General features: G+C 36.0%; 1 protein-coding gene across 1 annotated transcript in view; it reads left to right on the forward strand.

Moving 5' to 3' along the window:
* Positions 1–20,978, forward strand: part of LOC121987383 (MLO-like protein 9) — a 94,309-nt gene that overhangs the window by 28,444 nt on the left and 44,887 nt on the right. Inside the window, exon 15 of the mRNA XM_042541204.1 lies at positions 14,606–14,666. Coding sequence (XP_042397138.1) covers positions 14,606–14,666 — 61 coding nt within the window. The remainder of the gene's footprint in view (positions 1–14,605; positions 14,667–20,978) is intronic.

A 20,978-nucleotide genomic window follows, 5' to 3' on the forward strand; every position in this document is an offset into this window, starting at 1 on the left:
TTTCGGCCTTCTCTTTGAGCAAGCTTCCGACCCGGCTTCTCATCCTTCGAACTCCGCGCACGTTCTATTCGTCCACCGGTGTACTCTTCCGTAGCTCTTTCGTCTTTCGGACGCACCGAGCCCGTCGGCTCCCTTCCCGTGCCGTCCTTCTCACTAGCTGCGTCTTCCGCTCGACTTCCTGCGTTCCTAAGTTCCTGCACACTTAGACACAGGGATCAAATAACAAACAGGACCTAACATAACTTGGTTCATCATATCAAAACAATCACGGGGTCCAACAATCTCCTCCTTTTTGATGTGCATTAACCCAAGTTCAAGTTAGGGTAAAGCAAACAAGTAATAATTTAAAGAAATGATTAAACTAGCGGTTTAAGCATAAATTTGCAATTAAAATAAATTGCAACATTAATTTTTGAAAAGAATATCAAAAATTCAAACGGAATGTGAAAATATTTCTAACTCCTCCTTAACTTGTGTCTATCTCTCCCCCTTTGATCACAGCAAAAAGGGGGTATAAAACATGTTGAAACTAAATTCTACATCTTTTAAAACAAATTTATGAGATTTTTGAAAGAATTTCTAAGTTAAAAACAATTTAAGAATTTTCTAAGTTAAAACTTAGGTAAGAGAAAAAAAAATTTCTAATTTAGTTCTAATTTCAGAAGAAATTTTAACTTACGCAAAAAATATTATTTGAGAATTTTTCCTAAGTAAAAATTTTATGCAAGAAATATTTTTCTAAGTTTAAAAATATTTTTGTTGAATTAAAAAAAATGTTAAAGAAAAACTTTCTAAAGCATTATTTAATTCCAATTTTAATGTTTTTCCAGAAAATTAATTAAACATTTTATTTCAATATTTTGGCTTCCAGGTCGTGGCGAGGCACTAGGCCTTCTTGGTTATTGGAGCAACAACCACTTCCTTAGATAAAGTCTCATAAAGAAACTCATTGTTTAATTTTCTCGCTGTAAGCTCTAACTTAAAAAAAATATTTAGTCTAGAAATGATTTTGGAACCTAGTAAAGGTTCCTTCCTACTGGATTAATTAAGAACTTAGGGGGTACATAGTTTCTAGGAACTTTTCTAAGTTGTCCCTGATGCTTTTTAATATACCAATTTAATTTTCCATAAACTCTAGGTTTTGATTTTGGAAATTTAATTAAGAATGCTCGATTCTTTTTTAATTTTTCAATTTCAATTTTTAATTTCTCATTTTCTAATTTTAAAATATCATACATTTCTAATGGACATGCTTTTGTTAATTTTAATTTCAATTCAACATTTTCTTTTTCTATCTCCGCTAGATCTTTTGTAAGTACTTTGATAAATTCAAAAGACTTAGGGGTGAGATCACATACCTTACTTACCTCACTTGGTGATGCTCCCCCTTCGTCGCAGCTTTCTTCTTCTGATGATGATCCTCCCTCTTCATCTATGCTCATCTCTGAGCTGGTTTCTTCGAAAAGATGGTTGGCTATCAGTGCTAATCCCAAGAAGGCTTCGACTTCGGATTCCGAGGATGATAATTCATCCCATGTAGCCTTCAGACTCTTACACTTCGAGGGCGTCGGTCTTCGAGACTTTTCTTTATCCTTTTTCTTTAATTTGGAGCAGTCATCCTTGATGTGCCCTTCTTCATTGCAGTTGTAACACCGGACCGTCCTTTTGTTGCGCTGATGCTTTCCCGGCTGTGATCGAAATTTATTAGTTTTAAGAAATTTATTGAAACGTCTTACCAGTAGCGCCGCTTCGGTTTCGTCGATCGATGCTTCGGAGTCGGGATCGTCCTTTTCGGCTTGTAGGGCAATGTTGAGGTTTGACTTCTTTACTTGTTTAGGCTCTGTAAGTCGAGACTCGTAAAGTTCGAAAGTAGAAAATAAACTTTCTAAACTACTTACCTCAAATTCCTTAGAGATGTAGTAAGCATCTACTAAGGACGTCCATTCAGGAGTTCTGGGGAAGGAGTTGAGCGTGTATCGGATCGAGTCTCGGTTCGTTACCAATTCTCCGAGGTTGTTGAGTTGAGTTATTAGCTCCTTGATCCTCGCTTGAAGTTGCGCTACCTTCTTACCATTATTCATCCGGAGGTTCGTTAGCTGAGTCCGGAGGATGTCCCGCCTTGCCAATTTTGCTTCTGAGGTACCTTCGTGAAGCTCCAGGAATTTTTCCCAGAGGTCTTTGGCGGAGTCATAGTTTCCGATCCGACTTACCTCTTGGGGCGACAGAACGCTGAGCAGGTGGAATTCCGCCTTTCCGTTGGCCACAAAATCTGCTTGCTCCTTCATCTGGTTGTATTCTTCCTTGTCTTTAGGTGCTTCAAAATCATATTTCATAATAAGAAGAATATCAAACTTTGTTTTGAAAAATACCTCCATTTTGCATTTCCACGTAGCGAAGTCTCCGTCGAATTTCGGGGGATGAATGTTCGTTCCGGCAATTGTCTTGATCTTTGTGCTTCAATTGACAGTTAGTCCTTATGAGGCAGTCGGACTCTGATACAACTTGTTGGAGCAGCGGGGCCGGCAAGAGGGGGGTGGATTGCCTGTAAAACAGGGTATACCCTCAAGACTTTCATCTCAAAAAGATAGCAACAATAATAAAAGAAATAATAAGAAATAAAAGGAAGACTAGAAATTAACTTGGTTACAACTCAGGGCGTTGTTAATCCAAGGCGGTGGGAAAGCGCACTAGAAAAATCTCCTTCTCTGAAGGCGGAGAAGCCTTTTACACAATAAGAGAGCACAGAAGTTGCTAGGAAGTTGTTACAGAGTTGATTCTTCAATTTCCTAGCTCCAGGGGCCTTTATATAGCTCCTGGAAATCTTATCCCGAGTGTTGAAGGCACCTCCAAGAGGGTTGAGGGTGCCTTCAAGCAGTTTGACCGGATAAAGCTCTATCCGGTTGCAATCTGTCACAAAGATTGGGTCTGAGGCGCCTTCAATGCTCTTGAAGGCTCCTCGGACTGGCCTGAGGCGCCTTCAAGGTGATGGAGGCGCCTCGGGCTGGTCTGAGGCGCCTCGGACTGGTCTAAGGCGCCTCGAACTGCATGGTATAAATACCACATGGTATAAATAGTTTTCAGCTTCTTTTTTTCCTCTTCTTCCGAAGCTCCGATCGCTTGGGTGATTTCGGCCAACCGAAATAGGGCTCACTCGAACTCAATTTCCGACCTTCTCCTCGAGCAGACTTCCGACCTGGCTTCTCGTCTCTCGAACGTCGTGCACGTTCTTCTCGTCCACCGGTGCACTCTTCTGCAGCTCTTTCATCCTTAGGATGCACCGAGCCCGTCGGCTCCCTTCCCGTGCCGTCCTTCTCGCTAGTTGCGCCTTCCGCTCGACTTCCTGCATTCCTAAGTTCCTGCACATTTAGACACAGGGATCAAATAACAAACAGGACCTAACCTAACTTGATTGATCATATCAAAACAATCACGGGTCCAACACAATCTTCGTTTGACGAGTCTAAGATGCCAGATGAGTTTATACGATTACTCGGCACAATGACAGAAGTCGACCCGACCGAAGCCTATCCAACCAAAGCCGATCTGACCGAAGCCAACCTGATAGAAGCCGACCCGATAAGAGTTGACTCAACGAAAATTGACTTGACCCTCATTCGATCTGCCTAAAGGGTTCGACACATAAAGGAGTCATCACATCCCTTGATCTTGTACCAGGTCAATAAATAAACAAAAATATGGAAATGGTAACACATGAAATTCTGCTATGACAATTATGACAACTACATCATAATACTAAAGCATGACTAGCATTAGTATGAACAATTCTATTATATTGCATCTCAACTTAATGCATCATAACAACTCTGATCAACATAAACCATATAGCAAAGAGATTCTACCACATTAACGTAAATCACTGATATAGGTAATGAGAATAACAACATAGTCAATAGAGGTTTAATAGTATGATGGAATTAGAATAATCTCAATGGAAGTATTAAGATAAATTGAGCTCCTAATGAACAAAGAAAAAAAAGAAGATAAATTGAGATTCCTCATTGAGCTTGGTTTCACTATGATTGACCTAACCCAAGCATCTAGGTAATCCTATTAAAATTGATTAACCACTTACCAAAAAACTTGACCTTTTAGACAAGTAAGCAATTTATAGAATAAACCATTACCTTTTTTAGAACTAATAGACGTTGAAGGTCCGATCTTCAAGAAATCCTAGTTTGACTTTATGGACTAGGTCAAGTAAAACACAACACACCTAAACATAGATTGGATTAACAAGAAATCACAATCTCTCTCCTCAAACTCCTTAAACTCAATATAAATCTTAGATTTTCCTTGTTAACAAAATAGAGATGTTCCTCACAATTATTTGTTCTAATATACGACATTAGTTAAATGACATTCAACACCTAACACCATTTTGCATCATGTGCTTAACTATTTTATGACATCCTATAGAAATTAGACAGAGATCTCTCTCCTTAAACTTGATTGAACTAGCGCTCCTTAGTTTCTCATTATTCATCATGTAGAAAGGCACACTCTTCACAATCATCTAGTTTATTTCATAACACCGGTGAAATGATATTCAGCATATAACAACACCATCATGTGCATAATCTTGTAAAAACATATAGCACTATATAAAGGGCGGAGTAAATAGATGATATCTAACTTTCTCACAAATACAAAACACAAATCAAGCATCAACCATTAGTAATATATGTATATTTGTCAAGATTAGAGTGATAAAAGATTTATATATGCAAAATGAAAATAAAAGAATCAAGATCACAGCTAACAAAATTATTATAATATAATTCAGAGTTCAATCCTACTTTACAACTTATGATGCATCCGATGGGCCACCTAAATCCACTAAACCATTCTTGTGAACCAGATAATAGTGTAAGCCTTAATAACTGAAGGATAAAGTATTACATAAACAATCTAGATCCATTTATAAAATGAAGTAAATCTCAACAAATGAAAATGAGAAATACAATGCAATGAGACAGTCACTTATGTTAAAATGTTGATAGTCCCACAAAAGAAGGGTGAATAGATGATACCTGATTTTGTAAATTCTTGTAATCAACTAAAATTAAATGAAAGGTTAAATTTAAGTATGCAAGTGATCAAGATATTAAAGTTATAAGTATTCAGCATAAATGAATTGGAATAATTACAATTCTAACAAGATCATAAAATGTGACTTTGAATCCCTTCTTACTCTATGACCTAGGATGCATGGTGTGTCACCTCTAGATTCTAGCCCTTTAAAAGACACAATTGAATAAGCTTATATAAATGTTACAATATGGTGCTAGAACTAACAACAAGTACAAAGCCCTAACTAAAAATAACCTCAAGTAGACTCCTCTATAATAAAGTTAATCTAGACTCCTCTCTATATCAAGTAAATTTTGTTGGTGCAATCATGTCATAAGCATGTGTTTGCATGTGATTTTAGTGTTTGGGCATTGTTTAAGTTAGATAATATTGTTGATCTCAAATATATGTTAAGTGTGATGGAGTAGGTAAGGTTGATATGGGTAACAAGTACAACAAGAGAAGTTCAAGGAGGTGCTTGGCATGAAGGAAGTCCAAGTAGGTACTTGGTATGTAAAAGCCCAAGTAGGCACTTGATGTGAAAAAGTCCAAGGAGTTTGAACATCAAAGACTTAGTATGAAGGAAGTTCCAATATGTCAAAGTTGACTGGATGTTGGACAACATAAAGAAGTCCCAACAAGTTGAATCCGACCGGATGCTAGGCTAGGTAAGGAAGTCTTGGAGGCAAGGAGCTTCTTGGCATGGAGAAGTCTAGGCTGGAAAGTCTCTTAACACGAAGGCTAAGAGGTGGATTTGTGTGTACATGTATATTGAGTGATAAGGGGACTAGAATTATGCACGAATTCAACCTTAGAAGTGACTAATCAATTTTATAGTCGACTCGAATCAAAGGCTAGTAGTTGTCTTTCGACCGAAAAGTCATTCAGTCAACTGATCCTTTCGATCGATTGACCATGCGTCCTTCCTTCTTTGTTGAGATCCGAACTTCGTGTCATTAAGAGCATTAATTGTTTGGTCGACCGATCACCTTGTTCAGTCAATCAAATAGAGAACTTTCCCTATTCGCCGAGATTCTTCATTAATGAGCCTTTAATTGCATTTAATTTTCGGTCGACTGATCCTATGTTCGGTTAACCGATCAGGCTGACTTCTAACTTTGCTTCTGATGGATCTAATCTGTGCTATGTCGACTTGGTTCGGTCGACTGAACTACTGGTTCGGTCGACCGATTAGGTATTTGAGTGAACTCTCCTTTGATCTGATCTCTGGTCTAAGTCAACCTGGTTCGGTTGATTGATCCCTGGGTTTGGTGGATCAATCAGGCCGGTTCCTACAAAACAGAGTAATACAAAATATGTTCCTGCAAAACAAAGGTTGGCACAGTATAATGTATGAGTAGTAAGATGCATGAATAGTATTTGGCAGTAGTACTGTCTTGATCTCAACTTGGAAATTTTCCCGGTTTCTTCAGTTGGATCAGCGATCTAGGGTTTATTCTTTTTCGGAACACGACCTCACTGTCTCTCCTCTCCAGTTGCTTACCTCAACTTATCTACCTAATGTTTTGGTCCTTCGCCTGATCCACTAAAACTTTTCCTACAATACTACATTAGCCAGCAACAATAATAGTATACAGAATACTATGGTAAAACTAAACTTAGATTTATCGACATCCCAACCTTTCTTGGAGTTCACTCCTCCAAGACTTCCCGTTACCTAAGGTTACCTCCCTCTAGGATTTTCTCCATCTGGCTTTACTCACCAGAACCTAGAGTTACCTTCCTCTAGGATTTTCTCCACCTGACTTCACTCACCAGTACCTAAGGTTACCCCTGTGATTTTCTCCACCTGGCTTTACTCACCAACACTCAGCATTGGATCGGCCCACCAGGAATTCGATATCGGGTCCTCCAGAACTATCGAATCCTTCTAACTAGCTTCCATGATCTACCGAGATTTTTCTTGCCTAGCTACAACTAGGACTTCCCTTGCCTGACCGCAGTTAGGACTAGTCACTCGGTTGACTTCTCACCCTTGCCTAGCCGCAACTAGGACTTCCATTGATCAAGCTCCATTAAACATATTTTTCGGACATTAAAACCTTGGAGGTTAATTGTACCAACAATCTCTCCCTTTTTTATTTTTGACAAATATGTTTAAGTTAGGGGTAATTATTGATTTAGATTTCTGACTTAAACCCTTTTTCTCCTCCTTTTGTCACTCATTAAAAAAATCCTTCACAAATATCTTTGATTTCTAAGGTATTCCCTAAGTTTTACACCAACAATGATGTAATATCTCCCTCTTGAAAGACAATTTTGAGTCTCGTATTCTTAGAAAGATTTTGAAAGACTTAATTTCAAAAATATTTTTAGGTTTTCTTGTAAAAATATTTTTAAGATATTTTCAAAAGAAGTTTCAAGGCTTGAAATATTTTTGCAAAACCAAGATATAGAATAATTAATGTTTTCAAAAATTTTCAAGTAATTTTGTAAAAGTTATTTTAAAAAATATTTGATAAGAATTAAGAGTTCTCAAAAATAATTTTTTAAAAAGATTTGCAAAGAATTTTTATCAAGCATCAGTTTCAAATAGTTTTTCAAAGTACGAAGCATAAATTTTCAAAGGAATTTTCAAAGTATTTTTCAAAAAGATATTTTCAGACTTAAAATGAAGGGGAGCCTTGGCACAACGGTAAAGTTGTTGCCATGTGACCAAAAGGTCACGGTTCGAACCCTGGAAATAGTCTTTTGTAAAAAACAGAGTAAGGCTGCGTACAATGGATCCTTCCCCAGGACCCCGCACGGCGGGAGCTTCGTGCACCGGGCTGTCCTTTTTTTTATTTCAAGACTTAAAATATTTTTTTCAAAACCAAGATGCTTCCAAAATAATTTTTCAATTAATTTTGTAAGAGTGAATTTTTTTTAAAAAATATTTGCAAACTATTTTTATCAAACAACTTTTCAAAGAGTTTTTCAAAACATATTTTCTAAAGTATGATTTTCAAGAATATGTTTTTTAAAAGGGAATTCTCGAACTCAAAACTTTTCAAACCCTTTTTGAAGATATATTTTCAAAAATATTTAATTTTGAATATCTTTTTAAAAATGTCTTTCAATATACTGTCTCTCTCTTAACTAAACACTCGTTTAGATATCCTTGTTACCCTCACGGAAGACATTTCTATATGTGTCTAAGGGTCATGATTGACTTAAAAATCTACAGATAAAGGTGGTGATCAATAATTTATATGTATAATACATCCAATCAATCATCAAGTAAAATTTTGAAAATTTATTTAAGAAAATAGATTTATAAGTTTTCAAAAACCTTTTCAAAAATATTTTTAATTTACTTTTCTTAGCATCTCACTCATTCTATATTTTCAAATATAGTAATCCTATAGTTGTCTGAGATGACTTTATAGATTTTGAGTTTGTTGTAATTAAAATTGAGTTTGAATTTTAGTTGAACTTGGATTATTTCAAGTTCAATTTGGGCTAAATTGGATTATTAAGATTAATTAAGTTAATTGTAACATTATTATTATTATTATTTTGTAAAATAATTGAATTAATATTGTTAATTTATGTTTAGTTTAGAAATATTAAGGTTAATTTGTTAAATATAATTAACTAATTAAGGATTAATTTAAAGTTGATTAGGTTGATTTTTAAATTAATGATTATTAATTGAGTTGAGAATTAATTGTAAATTAATATAGGATGATTAATGGTTATTATTATTACTTTAATTTTGTTTAAGGTTAAAGTACTTAATTTGTTTAAAGTAATTAAAGATTAATCATGTGCATTAAGTTAAACTTATTTAGTAATTAGTGATTTCAAGTTTAATTGATTAGATATTTAATTTAGAGTTTACTTAGTTTTCATTTCAGTTTACAATTTTAAGTTTTAATTATAGTTTTAAAATTAAGTTTGAGTTTAATTAAGTGATAATTTAATTTTAATTAAGTTTTAAATTGTTTACTTGGGTTTGAAATTAAGTTTTAGTATTGATTTTAGGTTAAGATTAATTAAATTTTATGTTTTATTTTTGTAAGGTTCAATTACTTTAAGTTTAAGTTTAAATTTATTTTTAAGTTTTAATTTAAGTTTTTAAGTTAAGTTTTAATTAATGTTTAATTTTGAGTTTTTAATTTTAGTTAAGTTTTAAGGTTTCATTTAATTTTAATTTAAGTTTAATCTGTTTAAGATATTGAAAATTTAATTTAATTTAATTTTGTTTATTGCAATATATTATTTATTGTTGCATTAATTATGAATTAACTTTTAATTGGGTTAAGATTTAGACTTTTGGTTAATTGATCAGTTTTAGATTTAATTAAACAATGTATTGTTTGATTAAAGTTTATATTATTTTAATTGACTTGAATTATTATAAATTTATCAAAAAGGTTGTTTAACCCATGTTAGATTCAAATTTAGCTTTGGGTTAATCAAGCAAGCTTTCTAAGGGTAAGTTTTCAATTAGTGGCGAGGCATATGACCTTCTTAATACTAAGTTTTGGTCTAACTAGCTCATGTTTGACTGGGATAGCTTCGGCTAGATTCACTAGATCTAGTGCACCAAGTAGAATACACATGATTCAGCCTTGACATACCTTCGATAAAGTTTCCTTGGCGTATTATCATTTCAATCCATTCCGATGCTATGTTATTAGAGTTTGGTAAACCTTTTATAACTAACCGTTCTAAGTTATCAACTAAGGATGAACTGCATGATATGGTATATAACAAATAATTTAAAGTATGCATGATCATGCCAAGTCAATCAATTCAAACAAGTCATATTATTATTGTTGTTGTTGTTATTGTTATTATTATTATCATCGTCATCGTTGTCGTTGTCCTTGTTATTGTTGTGTATTATTGTTGTTAATTTTATAGTTAAAATATACTTGATTATAACATGGTTTGTAATGTTTAAATTTTTTTATTTAGGTTTGACTTGGACTGGTAACCCAAGTCTAGTTTTTGTAAGTTAGTGTAATTATTAATTAACTTTTCTAATTTATCAATTTTATTTTTCAAAAGAATCTTTTCGTTTTCTAGTTTTTTAAAATTTGGATTTGTATTTTTAATTTATAAAAATTATTTTCTTTGTTATTTATTTTCAAGGTAGAATTTTGATTTTTATAAGTCAAAAATTTATTTTCCAATTTCCTATGTTTAAAGGTTAAAGGATTAATTTTTGAATTTTTATAGTTCAATTTCTTATTCTTATTTTTCAAAATTTTAGTTAAATTTTTTTTATTATTAATTAATTTTATATAATTATTATTTGTATTTAATTTTAAATTATCTTGAATAAATAGATTTTGATTAACTTGATCTATGTTATTATTAAAGTTTGAGTTGATTTGATTAGTTTTAGTTACATTTGAATTAATTAAATTTTTATTAATTAAATTATTTTTGTTAAACAATGTAAATGTAGGATTTTTATGTATTTTTAAATTCATATCACATTCTAAACAAGAACGATCTAAAGTATATAAATTTTCATATAAAATTAATTTATTTATCTTAATTGCTCCCCTTAGATCCTTGGGTTTTCTCTCCGGGCATTGAAATTTGTAATGACACATTCCTTTGCATTTGAAGTACTCTATGTGGTCTTTCCTTTTTGGACTCCAGGCATCAGTTCATCCTTTGCCTCTGATTGTGCGGATCAGTTCTTTGGACATTTACTTTTGTAGTACCCTTTTTCATTGCACTTAAAACATGTTATGTGATCTTTAAATTTTGTTTTTATAATATTACCTTTTGAATCCTCATTAGGATTCTCCCCCTTGACCATTTCCGTCTTGTATTCAAGCTTGGACATTTTTTCCGATTCGAGTTCGAATCCATCAGTCTCCTCCTCAGCTATTAGTGCCTTGAAGTTAATTTGGTCTTGCTCTTCTGTGTCTGACTCTGAGGATAACTCTCTGGATTCATATTTGGATTCAAATTCACTTTTTCTTTGATCTTCAAACCTTGTCGGAGTCTCGTGAAGCTCGATTAATTTGGTCCACAACTCGAATGCATTCTTGTAATTTTCTAATTGATACAAAATTTCATTAGGCAAATACTAATTAATATATCCATTACCTTTGTGTTTGCTTCTGAATTTCGAGACAATTGTTTCAATGCATTCCAATGTCAAAACTATCACTTCCCACAAAAGATTCCATTCCTCGCCTCCAACAATTGAAGTATACTTGATCGTACGATGGAGGATCGTAGATGCTTCATCCTTCTTGATATGACATTGACATTCTTGCACTCAATGATTTAAATAATATTTCCAAGAGTTGCGTTTTGGGATTAGTAGTGCGGGATAAAATAAATAAGCGTACAAGAAAAAAATCTCTTTAAGGTAAAAGAAAAAAGTTTTAAAATTTGCTCGAAAAAATGTTAAGTAATTTCAAAGCTACCAAGCTCTGATACAAATTGAAGTATCAAAAAGGAGCGATAGAGGGGGAGTGAATATTGCTCGTTTAAAACTTTTTCTTTTCTCGTAAAAGAAAATGAGAATAAGCAGCAGAAAATAGAATAGCAAAAGAAAGACAAGTGACTCGGGTGGTTATTTGGTTCAGAGCCTATGTCGACTCCTACTCCAAGACCCGCGATCCTTGATCGTACTGTTGGGTAATTCACTATAACTCTTCTTTCCGAAACCTTCGGAAAGAAGCAATTCGTACAAATGAATTATAAGATAGTAATAGCCTACTATTGTATATGAGATTAAGTATAATGCAAACTAAATGTAAATATATCGAAAAGAATAGCGATGAAGATCGTTGGCACTTGGTCGGGCAGTAGCTTACTTGATGATGAGTAGCAAAGCAGTAGGACAGACTGAGACTATGCACAGAGATGAACTAAAAACTGATGTCTTGCCTCGGACCTCGAGCTCCCCTTTTATTAGCATGGTTCGGTCGACCGAAAAGTCGTTCAGCCGACTGAACCTTTCGGTCGATCGATCAACTTATCGATCGACTGAACACGCGTCCTTCCTTCTTTGTTAAGATCCGATCTTCGTGTCATTAAGAGAATTAATTATTTGGTCGATCGATCACCTTGTTCGGTCGACTGAATAGAGAACTTTCCCTGTTCTTCGAGATTTTTCATTAATGAGCCTTTAATTGCATTTAATTTTCGGTCGACAGATCCCTATGTTCGGTCGACCGATCAGGCTGACTTCCAACTTGGCTTCTGATCCATCTGATCTGTGCCATGTCGACTTAGTTCGGTCAACTGATCTACTAGTTCGGTCGATCGATCTGCTGGTTCGGTCGAATGATCAAGTATTTGACTGAACTCTCCTTTGGTATGATCTTTGGTCTAAGTCAACCTGGTTCGGTCGATTGATTCCTAGGTTTGGTGGACCGATCAGGCCGGTCCCTACAAAACAGAGTAATACAAAATATGTTCCTGTAAATCAAAGGTTGGCACAGTATAATGTATGAGTAGTAAGATGCATGAATAATATTTGACAGTAGTATTGTCTTGATCTCAACTTAGAAACCTTCCCAGTTTCTTCAGTTGGATCAGCGACCTAGAGTTTGTTCTTTTTCGAAACACGACCTCACTGTCGCTCCTCTCCAGTTGCTTACCTCAAATTATCTGCCTAATGGTTTGGTCCTCCAGACCTGTTTAAACTTTTTTTGCTCAGTGTCTAATCATCTGATCCACTAAGACTTTTCATGCAATACTACATTAGCCAGCAGCAATAATAATAATACAGAATACTATGGTAAAACTAAACTTAGATTTACTGAGATCCGCTGGTCCGGTCGATCGCGTGCGGTCAACCGAAAGTCATCCGATCAACCTTGCTTGGAGTTCACTCCTCCAAGACTTCCCATTATCTAAGGTTACCTCTCCTAGGATTTTCTCCATCTGGCTTTACTCATCAGAACATTGAGTTACCTCCCTCTAGGGTTTTCTCCACCTGACTTCACTCACTAAGACTCAGCATTAGATCGGCCCACCACGATCTACCGAGATTTTCCTTGCCTAGCCGTAACTAGGACTTCCCTTGCCTAACTACAGTTAGGACTAGTCACTCGGTTGACTTCTCACCATTACATAGACGCGACTAGGACTTCCCTTGATCAAAATCCATTAAATATATTTGTTGGACATTAAAACCTTGGAGGTCGATTGCACTAACAAATCCTACAAACTCTTAGGGATAAATCATATATCTATGCAAACCACTGATATTTTGCTCACTTTCGTGACCCACCTCAGTTGACCTGCACAAACTCCCTTCATTATTAAGAACTTCCTAGTGAGCAATGTAAAACAATCAAAGTGAAAAGATTTTAGATACCCTCTAGAAGTAAATACACTCTAAATAACCTCAAACTCACCTAAAGATAAAGATCTAATTAACCCTAGGTGAGAAGAGTGATGCTATCCAAGAGAGCATCAAATCCATAGATAAAACATTGTCTTTTCTTTCACGCCCTCTTGATTTATTTTAGTACTTGAGTATGAAGTATAAAGATTAGGGATTCTTTATTATGAATTGTAATGGCAAAAAAAAAAAAAAAACACACCAAACAACTTTTAAACAAAATAGTTGATAGTGAAATAATCTCATTGAATAATTCAATATTAATTTCCCATTAGTTAAATTTTGGAAAATTTTCTACTACAACTGCACTAAAGAAGTCAATAACAAACTCTATAATTCAACCAAAAGACAAATGAAACTATTATTCATCAATCAATAAATGTGAGGCCGGATAGGGTAACACCAATCCATACTCAAATTAAATGTGTTCATGCATCTCACGTTTGTAGTTATATCTTCCATTTGTAGTTATAGAAGAGAAGATCCAAAAATAGGAACATTAATAATAAGAATGGATTCACAATGATGAAGATGGTGAATAAATCCTAAAACTCCAGAACTGAATCCATATAACCAGAAGCCAATCAATAGTCACAGACTCAGCTTATCTAACCCTTATAAAACAATTTTAGCACAGCACTCTGATAATTAATCTCATCACCGTATCAAAATTTAATTGTTACCCGATTCAACATTATACATTTCTTATCTCTAGTCATCCTCTTTAACTATCCAAGCTCATCATTAATGGTGCCTCTTTACCACTAGTAGAATGATCCAAGGCCAAACAAATTTGATCAAACCATAAATCCTTATTTTATGTGCAATATAGGCTAAATGTAAACAAATTATATTCTACATAATAACATATATTCTTGGTAGTAAACTCCTGTTTTCCATTTCCTACTATATATGCAACTGCTACATCCTTATCTAACAACTTGACTTATGTCCAAATTCACTTAGCAAATTAAACTTTGATTGTAATCATGAGACAACAAAAGGAAAGTATTCCCCATTCTGAAATAATTGTGGTAATATTTTATACTTAAAAATGATATTAGAGTATGTTTGTACAGGAATAGTATGCCAAAGCTTATTATCTATGAGGCATGTGGCTATCTAGTCATACACTTCTGCTTTCAATTTACATTTGATTTGTTATGTTGTTATATGCAGAGTCGTAGTCCAGTTTCTATGCAGTTATACAACACTTCCTCTGTATGCACTTGTATCTCAGGCAAGTTCTTCTAGCTTAGTTTTTCTGTCGAGTAAACTTATTTTTTTAAAGAAAGTCATAATTTTGCAAAGCACTTGAAAATATCAATATCTCTAGATGAATTTAATGCCATAGTAAAACTTATGATGAATTTATTGTCATTGCCTATGTTAATGGATTTAAATGATTGAAGTGTCATGTTAGATAAAATTGTGATGCAAATTATTGTCATTTAGGAAGAGATTGAAATTTTATGTTTTCATGTGATTATGAATCATGACGTGGACTCTCAATACTATGCACTGCTTATCAGGAGATTGTATAAAATAATAACTTGGAGATGCTCAACATGGAATGCATGATTTGAAGAGAACCACATATAGAGAGGAGTTGGCAACAAAATCATGCATTTTCCAAGAATTGGTAGACACGATTAAAAAATAGTAAATAGCCTTAGTATTCTAAGGTTGAGAACAACATCATGCATTTCTCTTTGTAGTTGCATTTCTAGTTATCCGATTTCTAACAATGGAAGTATACTGCCTCATCTTCCTTAACCTCCATGTCATAGACTTGGAGATCTTTTTCACATCACTAGAGGGGTTTGTAGAGAATTGCACACAACTAGAGGGACTAGTAGAGGAGGTCTTGCCCTTCTTCTTAAGCTTCATTTTTTTCTTCCTTTTAATAATATTATCCATCAAATTCACCTCATCCTTTGACTTCTTTCAAATTTTGGAATCATCTTCCCTCAACATCAACAATAACTCTCTAAGAGTTTTGTCAACCTTCAATATATTATAATCATGATGAACAATACATAATAGTCCTATATGGATTGATTGTAGAACAATATATATTTATAACTTGGTTTCATTGTAAAATTTAACTTTGACAACCAATTAAAAGAAGGGTTATCATCTCCATGATATGTTTCTCCATGGAAACACTGCCCATCATTTAACTCTTGAAAGATGTCTCAAGTCTTCATATTGTTATGGATGGGTAATTTTTTTTTGGATAATTAAAATTTATATAGCACGAACAAAGAGTACAAGAACTAATCTTTAGGTGTTGCATATGTATCAGAATAAACACCCAAGGATCAGTATACATGAATTTACACACTTCTAAAAATCCTCTCTAGACATGTCCCTCACTAAAGAAACTATAGTTTCTAACTCTCCATACACAATGAATAACACATGACAAGGTCAGATGATGAGCTTTTGTCGACACTCTACTCCCACGGTAATGTCTCCCAAAGACTCATCATTCTTCGATAGGTAGACATCTCTGGTTGTGTATGTAGCCTGTCTCAAATCTTCCTCAACAACCTAGCAAATAGGGGGCATCCAAAGAATATGTGCTCTTGTGTCTTCCGCACTTGTTTGCAAAAAGTGCACTACTGATCCTACATGTAACCTTATCTATCTTTGGTCGGAAGATGCCTTGTGCTAGCATTCAAAAGGTAACTACATGACTCGGTTGTAGGTATGTCTTCCATTCTATTTGGGCCCATGGCTTCTTAGGGCTAGGATGCCTAAAGAAGTCATATGCCCAAGCCACCCCACCATCTTGAGAAAACCAATCTACTAGTCTCTATTTAGCAGCCTCCAAGGACCCAAGCCAAGAGAGCTAGGTTCCATGCTCTTAGATCTCTAAATCCCAATCCTCCATCCTTTGGTCTGCATATGTCTGCCCATGATGCTGGAGGTTGCTTTGGTGTCCACATAAAGACCTACAGATACTGTAGATGTGATCTATAATTCCCATGGGTAATGGTAGAATGGATAGCCAGAAGCACTCAACTTCCTGCAAAATTGATGTACTTAGCTGCACCTTGCCAGCATACGACAACGTCTTTTATGGCTAAGCATTGATCCGATGTATCAGATAGTCAAGTAGAGGACTATAATTAGAAAGTCAAAGGCGCATTGTCGCAAGTGGGATTCCCAGATATTTGAAAGGCATATCACCCTTATGAAACCAATGATAGTAAGAAGTCTTTGGCGGATCATGTCATCAACGCCCACCAAGAAGATATTCAACTTTAGCCTATTAACCTGAAGTCTTGCTACTGCCCCAAACTCTAATGAATAAGTAGTCAGTGTACCAACAAATGCTACATCACCTTTGCTAAAAAGGAGAAGATCATCAACATAGGCCAAGTGTACTAGTCTGAGATGTCCACACTAAGGGTGAAATATGAAATTTGCTCTAGTGGTGCACCTCTATAGCTATCTTCCAAAGAACTCAACATAGATGCCAAAAAGATAGGGAGATAATGGGTCCCCTTGTCTCAGCCCTATGGCTCCTCTAAAGTGACCAAAAGTGTCTCCATTGATGGCCAAGGAAAAAAAGGTGGTAGTTACACAATCCATGATCCATGATACTGTTGGATTTTTCGGGCCGCGAAAACCGCTTTTTCGCGTCGCAGAAACCCCGAAAGCCCCTAGCCAACGGATCCGTGCAAAGAAAAATTTTGAAAAACATACGAATACGAGTTTCTACCTAGATCTACACTTAGATCTACAAAAGAAAGGTTATACCTTTGAAGCGAAGCCCTTCGCGTTCCCGCTCGTCCAAATGGTGCCAGATCTCGAAGTTGTCAACGTAGACAACTCTCTATATGTATCCACACAAACAAGTAGGTGGAGAAAAACCACACAAAAGGTGTGCTAGCACCTTTGGATGGTTCGGCCAAGAGAGGAGAGGGAGAGCAAAATTGGAGCAAGGAAGAAGATGAAGGAATGAATGAGATTAATTCACAAAATGAAAAACTCATCATCCCATTCATTTGGCCGGCCACATTAAGAGGGTGTGTAACTCCCATGGAATGCCAAGAGTCACAACTCTTGGTAACTCCCATGAGGTGGCATCCCACTTAAGCAACCATGATGATGTGGAGCATCATCATTGGCCCACTCAATGGCAACTCACCAATGAGGTGGCATAAAGTCAAGTCAAACTTGACTCTTCATCTTCCTCTCAAGTCAAGTCAAACTTGACTTAATCTCTCTCATGGTTGATCTAATCCAACCATTTAATTCAAGCCAATTTAATATAATGAATCTAATTCATTTAATTAAATTGATTCAATGAGTCATAATCTAAATTAGACTCATTGAACACATGAATCAACTTGAGTCCAACTCAATTAGCCCAATTAGGATTACTTTTAATCCAATTTGATTCATCAAATGAATCTAATCCTCTTGGTTCATCATATGAACCTAATCTCCATCTAATTGTCCTTAGTGTGTGACCCTATAGGTTCTTGTAATGTTGGCAATGCCCCTAAACCCATTTAGGAGCATAAGTAATGAGCGGTATCTAGCAACACATCATTACTAGCCAAGTTACAAGAATGTTGAGATCCAACATCACCTTGTGACTACTAATTGTGACTCCTCACAAAATATGACAAGTGTCCTTCTATCCTAGACATCTAGATTGATCAATGTGAGGCATAGACCGTGTCATCCTCTGATCAATCTAAATCTTGAACTCCAAGTAGACTCACTAAATCAAATGAACTCAATATCTTATATTGACTCATTTGGGCATGGCCATGCACTTCGTGGTCTCACTCTATCAAAAATATCGATGTCTCTCCCGTCATATAGGAGGGATAGATCCTATCTACATCACTCACATCCCTCCGCATAATTTGTTACATACCCAATAATCGCCTTTACAGTCCACCCAGTTACGGGTGACGTTTGACGAAACCAAAGTACATAACTCCTTATGTAGGGAACCATGGTGACTTCAGGTCCAAGGACTAGTAGTCATACTAATAGCCACATGAGAAAGTATATGACACTCATATAACGATCCATGATACTTCTCATGGCGGGTCATTCAGTATACATTCTCTAATGCATACCCATGTGTCAACTTGATATCTCTATATCCATGACTTGTGAGATCAAGTTATCGAGTTGACCTACATGCTAGTCTTATTGCATTAACATTGTCCCTGAATGTTAATACTCGACTAAGAATGATTAAGAGTAGTGTTCCCTATATCATCTCACTATCGGTTCAGCTAACCGATTGATATAGGTAAGAACCTTCTACTCAAGGACGTTATTATACTTAGTTTATTTGGCACCAATACAAATAAGTATAATAACCAAAAACCAAATGCCTTTATTTATATAGAATATGATACAATAAGTCTATAATACAATCATCAATAGATAAGTTCATCCGTGTCAGTCTTTCTCTTAAAGACCCACTTACACCCTATGGGTTTTACCCCTTCAGGTGGATCAACCAAAGTCCATACTTGGTTGGTGTACATGGATTACATTTCGGATCTCATGGCTTCTAGCCATTTCTCATAATCTGGTCTCATCACAGCTTCCTGATAGGTGGTAGGCTCATCCTCTATGAGCACAACGTCATCATGGTCAGACAAGAGAAATGAGTATCTCTCAGGCTGACGACGTACCCTATCAGACCTGCGAAGAGGTATGTCTACTTGAACTGGTTGTTGTTCCTCAACTCCTTGTGGAACAACATCATCCACAACACTTTGTGGTTCCAGTTCAACTTCCATCGAGGCATCAGTGCTATTGTTCGCATCTTGAACATCTTCAAGATTGAACGTGCTCCCACTAGTCTTTCTAGAAACAAAGTCCCTTTCTAGAAAGACCCCAGTCTTTGCCACAACTACCTTGTGCTGACTGGGAATGTAGAAGTAATATCCCTTAGTTTCCTTGGGATATCCAATAAAGTAGCACTTGTCATATTTGGGTCCTAATTTGTCTGAGACTTGACGTCTAACATAAGCCTCACAACCCCAAATCCTCATGAAAGACACCTGAGCATCTCTCCTAGTCCATATCCTACATGGTGTCTTTATCACGGCCTTAGATGGAACTCGGTTGAGTATAAAAGCTGCCGTGTCTAGAGCATAACCCCAAAGGAATGTCGGAAGATCTGTGTGACTCATCATAGACCGTACCATATCTAATAAGGTACGATTCCTCCTTTCGGATACACCATTCCACTATGGTGTTCCAGGAGGAGTGAGTTGAGATAAAATCCCACACTCAGCTAAGTAGTCACGAAACTCATGGCTTAAGTATTCACCACCTCGATCTGATCGAAGTACCTTAATACTCTTGCCAAGCTGGTTCTGTACTTCTTTCTTGAATTCTTTGAACTTTTCAAAGGATTCAGATTTATGTGTCATCAAATACACATAACCATATCTACTGAAGCCATCAGTAAATGTGATGAAGTACCTATAACCGCCTCTAGCAGCGACATTGAAAGGGCCACATACATCACTATGTATAAGTCCTAACAAATCAGTCGCTCTCTCGCTGTGCCCACTAAAGGGAGTTTTGGTCATCTTGCCTCGTAGGCATGACTCGCATATCTCATATGATTCAAAATCAAATGAGTCCAGCAAACCATCCTTATGGAGCTGGGATAAGCGCTTGTCATTTATATGACCTAAGCGACAGTGCCAGAGATAGGTTTGGTTCAGGTCATTTGACTTGAACTTCTTGGTATTTATGTTATAAATAGGGCTTTCAAGATCTAGAATATAGAGTCCGTTTATCAGAGGTGCACTACAATAGAACATATCGTTTAAATAGACGGAACAACATTTGTTCTTTATTGTAAACGAGAAACCTTTCTTGTCCAAACAAGAAACTGATATAATGTTCTTAGTTAATGCAGGCACATAACAACAATCAACTAACTCTAGTACAAGCCCTGAGGGCAGAGATAGAAAGTAAGTCCCTACAGCAACAGCAGCAACTCGTGCTCCATTGCCTACTCGTAGGTCCACCTCGCCCTTTGTCAATGCCCTGCTATTTCTCAGCGCCTGCACATCAGTACAAATGTGAGAAGCACATCCAGTATCTAATACCCATGATGTAGAAATAGATAGATTGACTTCTATAACATATATACCTGAAGTGGAAGTCTCACTTCACTTCTTCTTAAGATCCTCCAAGTATACCTCGCAGTTCCTCTTCCAGTGCCCGGTCTGACCTCAGTGGAAGCAGGTAGCATCCTTGGCGACCCCTCCTTTAGGCTTCAGTGCCTTGCCTTTGCCTTTGGCTTGGGACTTTCCCTTACCAAATGAACGAAGTTGACTATAACTTTCGGGCAAGGAGTGCAAGATCAAGTCAGTGGTCAGCTCTTGATCAAATGAGAATCCCAATCTCTGTTGGTTCTCTATGTACCCAAGCATCTTGAGCACATGTGGACCTACAGGAGTCCCAGCTTGCATCTTGCATTGAAACAGTGCCTTAGAGATCTCAAATCTCTCGTGCCATGCTTGTCCTTGATACAGTTGAC

This window comes from Zingiber officinale, chromosome 5B (assembly GCF_018446385.1).
Source record: "Zingiber officinale cultivar Zhangliang chromosome 5B, Zo_v1.1, whole genome shotgun sequence".
NCBI classification, from domain to species: domain Eukaryota; kingdom Viridiplantae; phylum Streptophyta; class Magnoliopsida; order Zingiberales; family Zingiberaceae; genus Zingiber; species Zingiber officinale.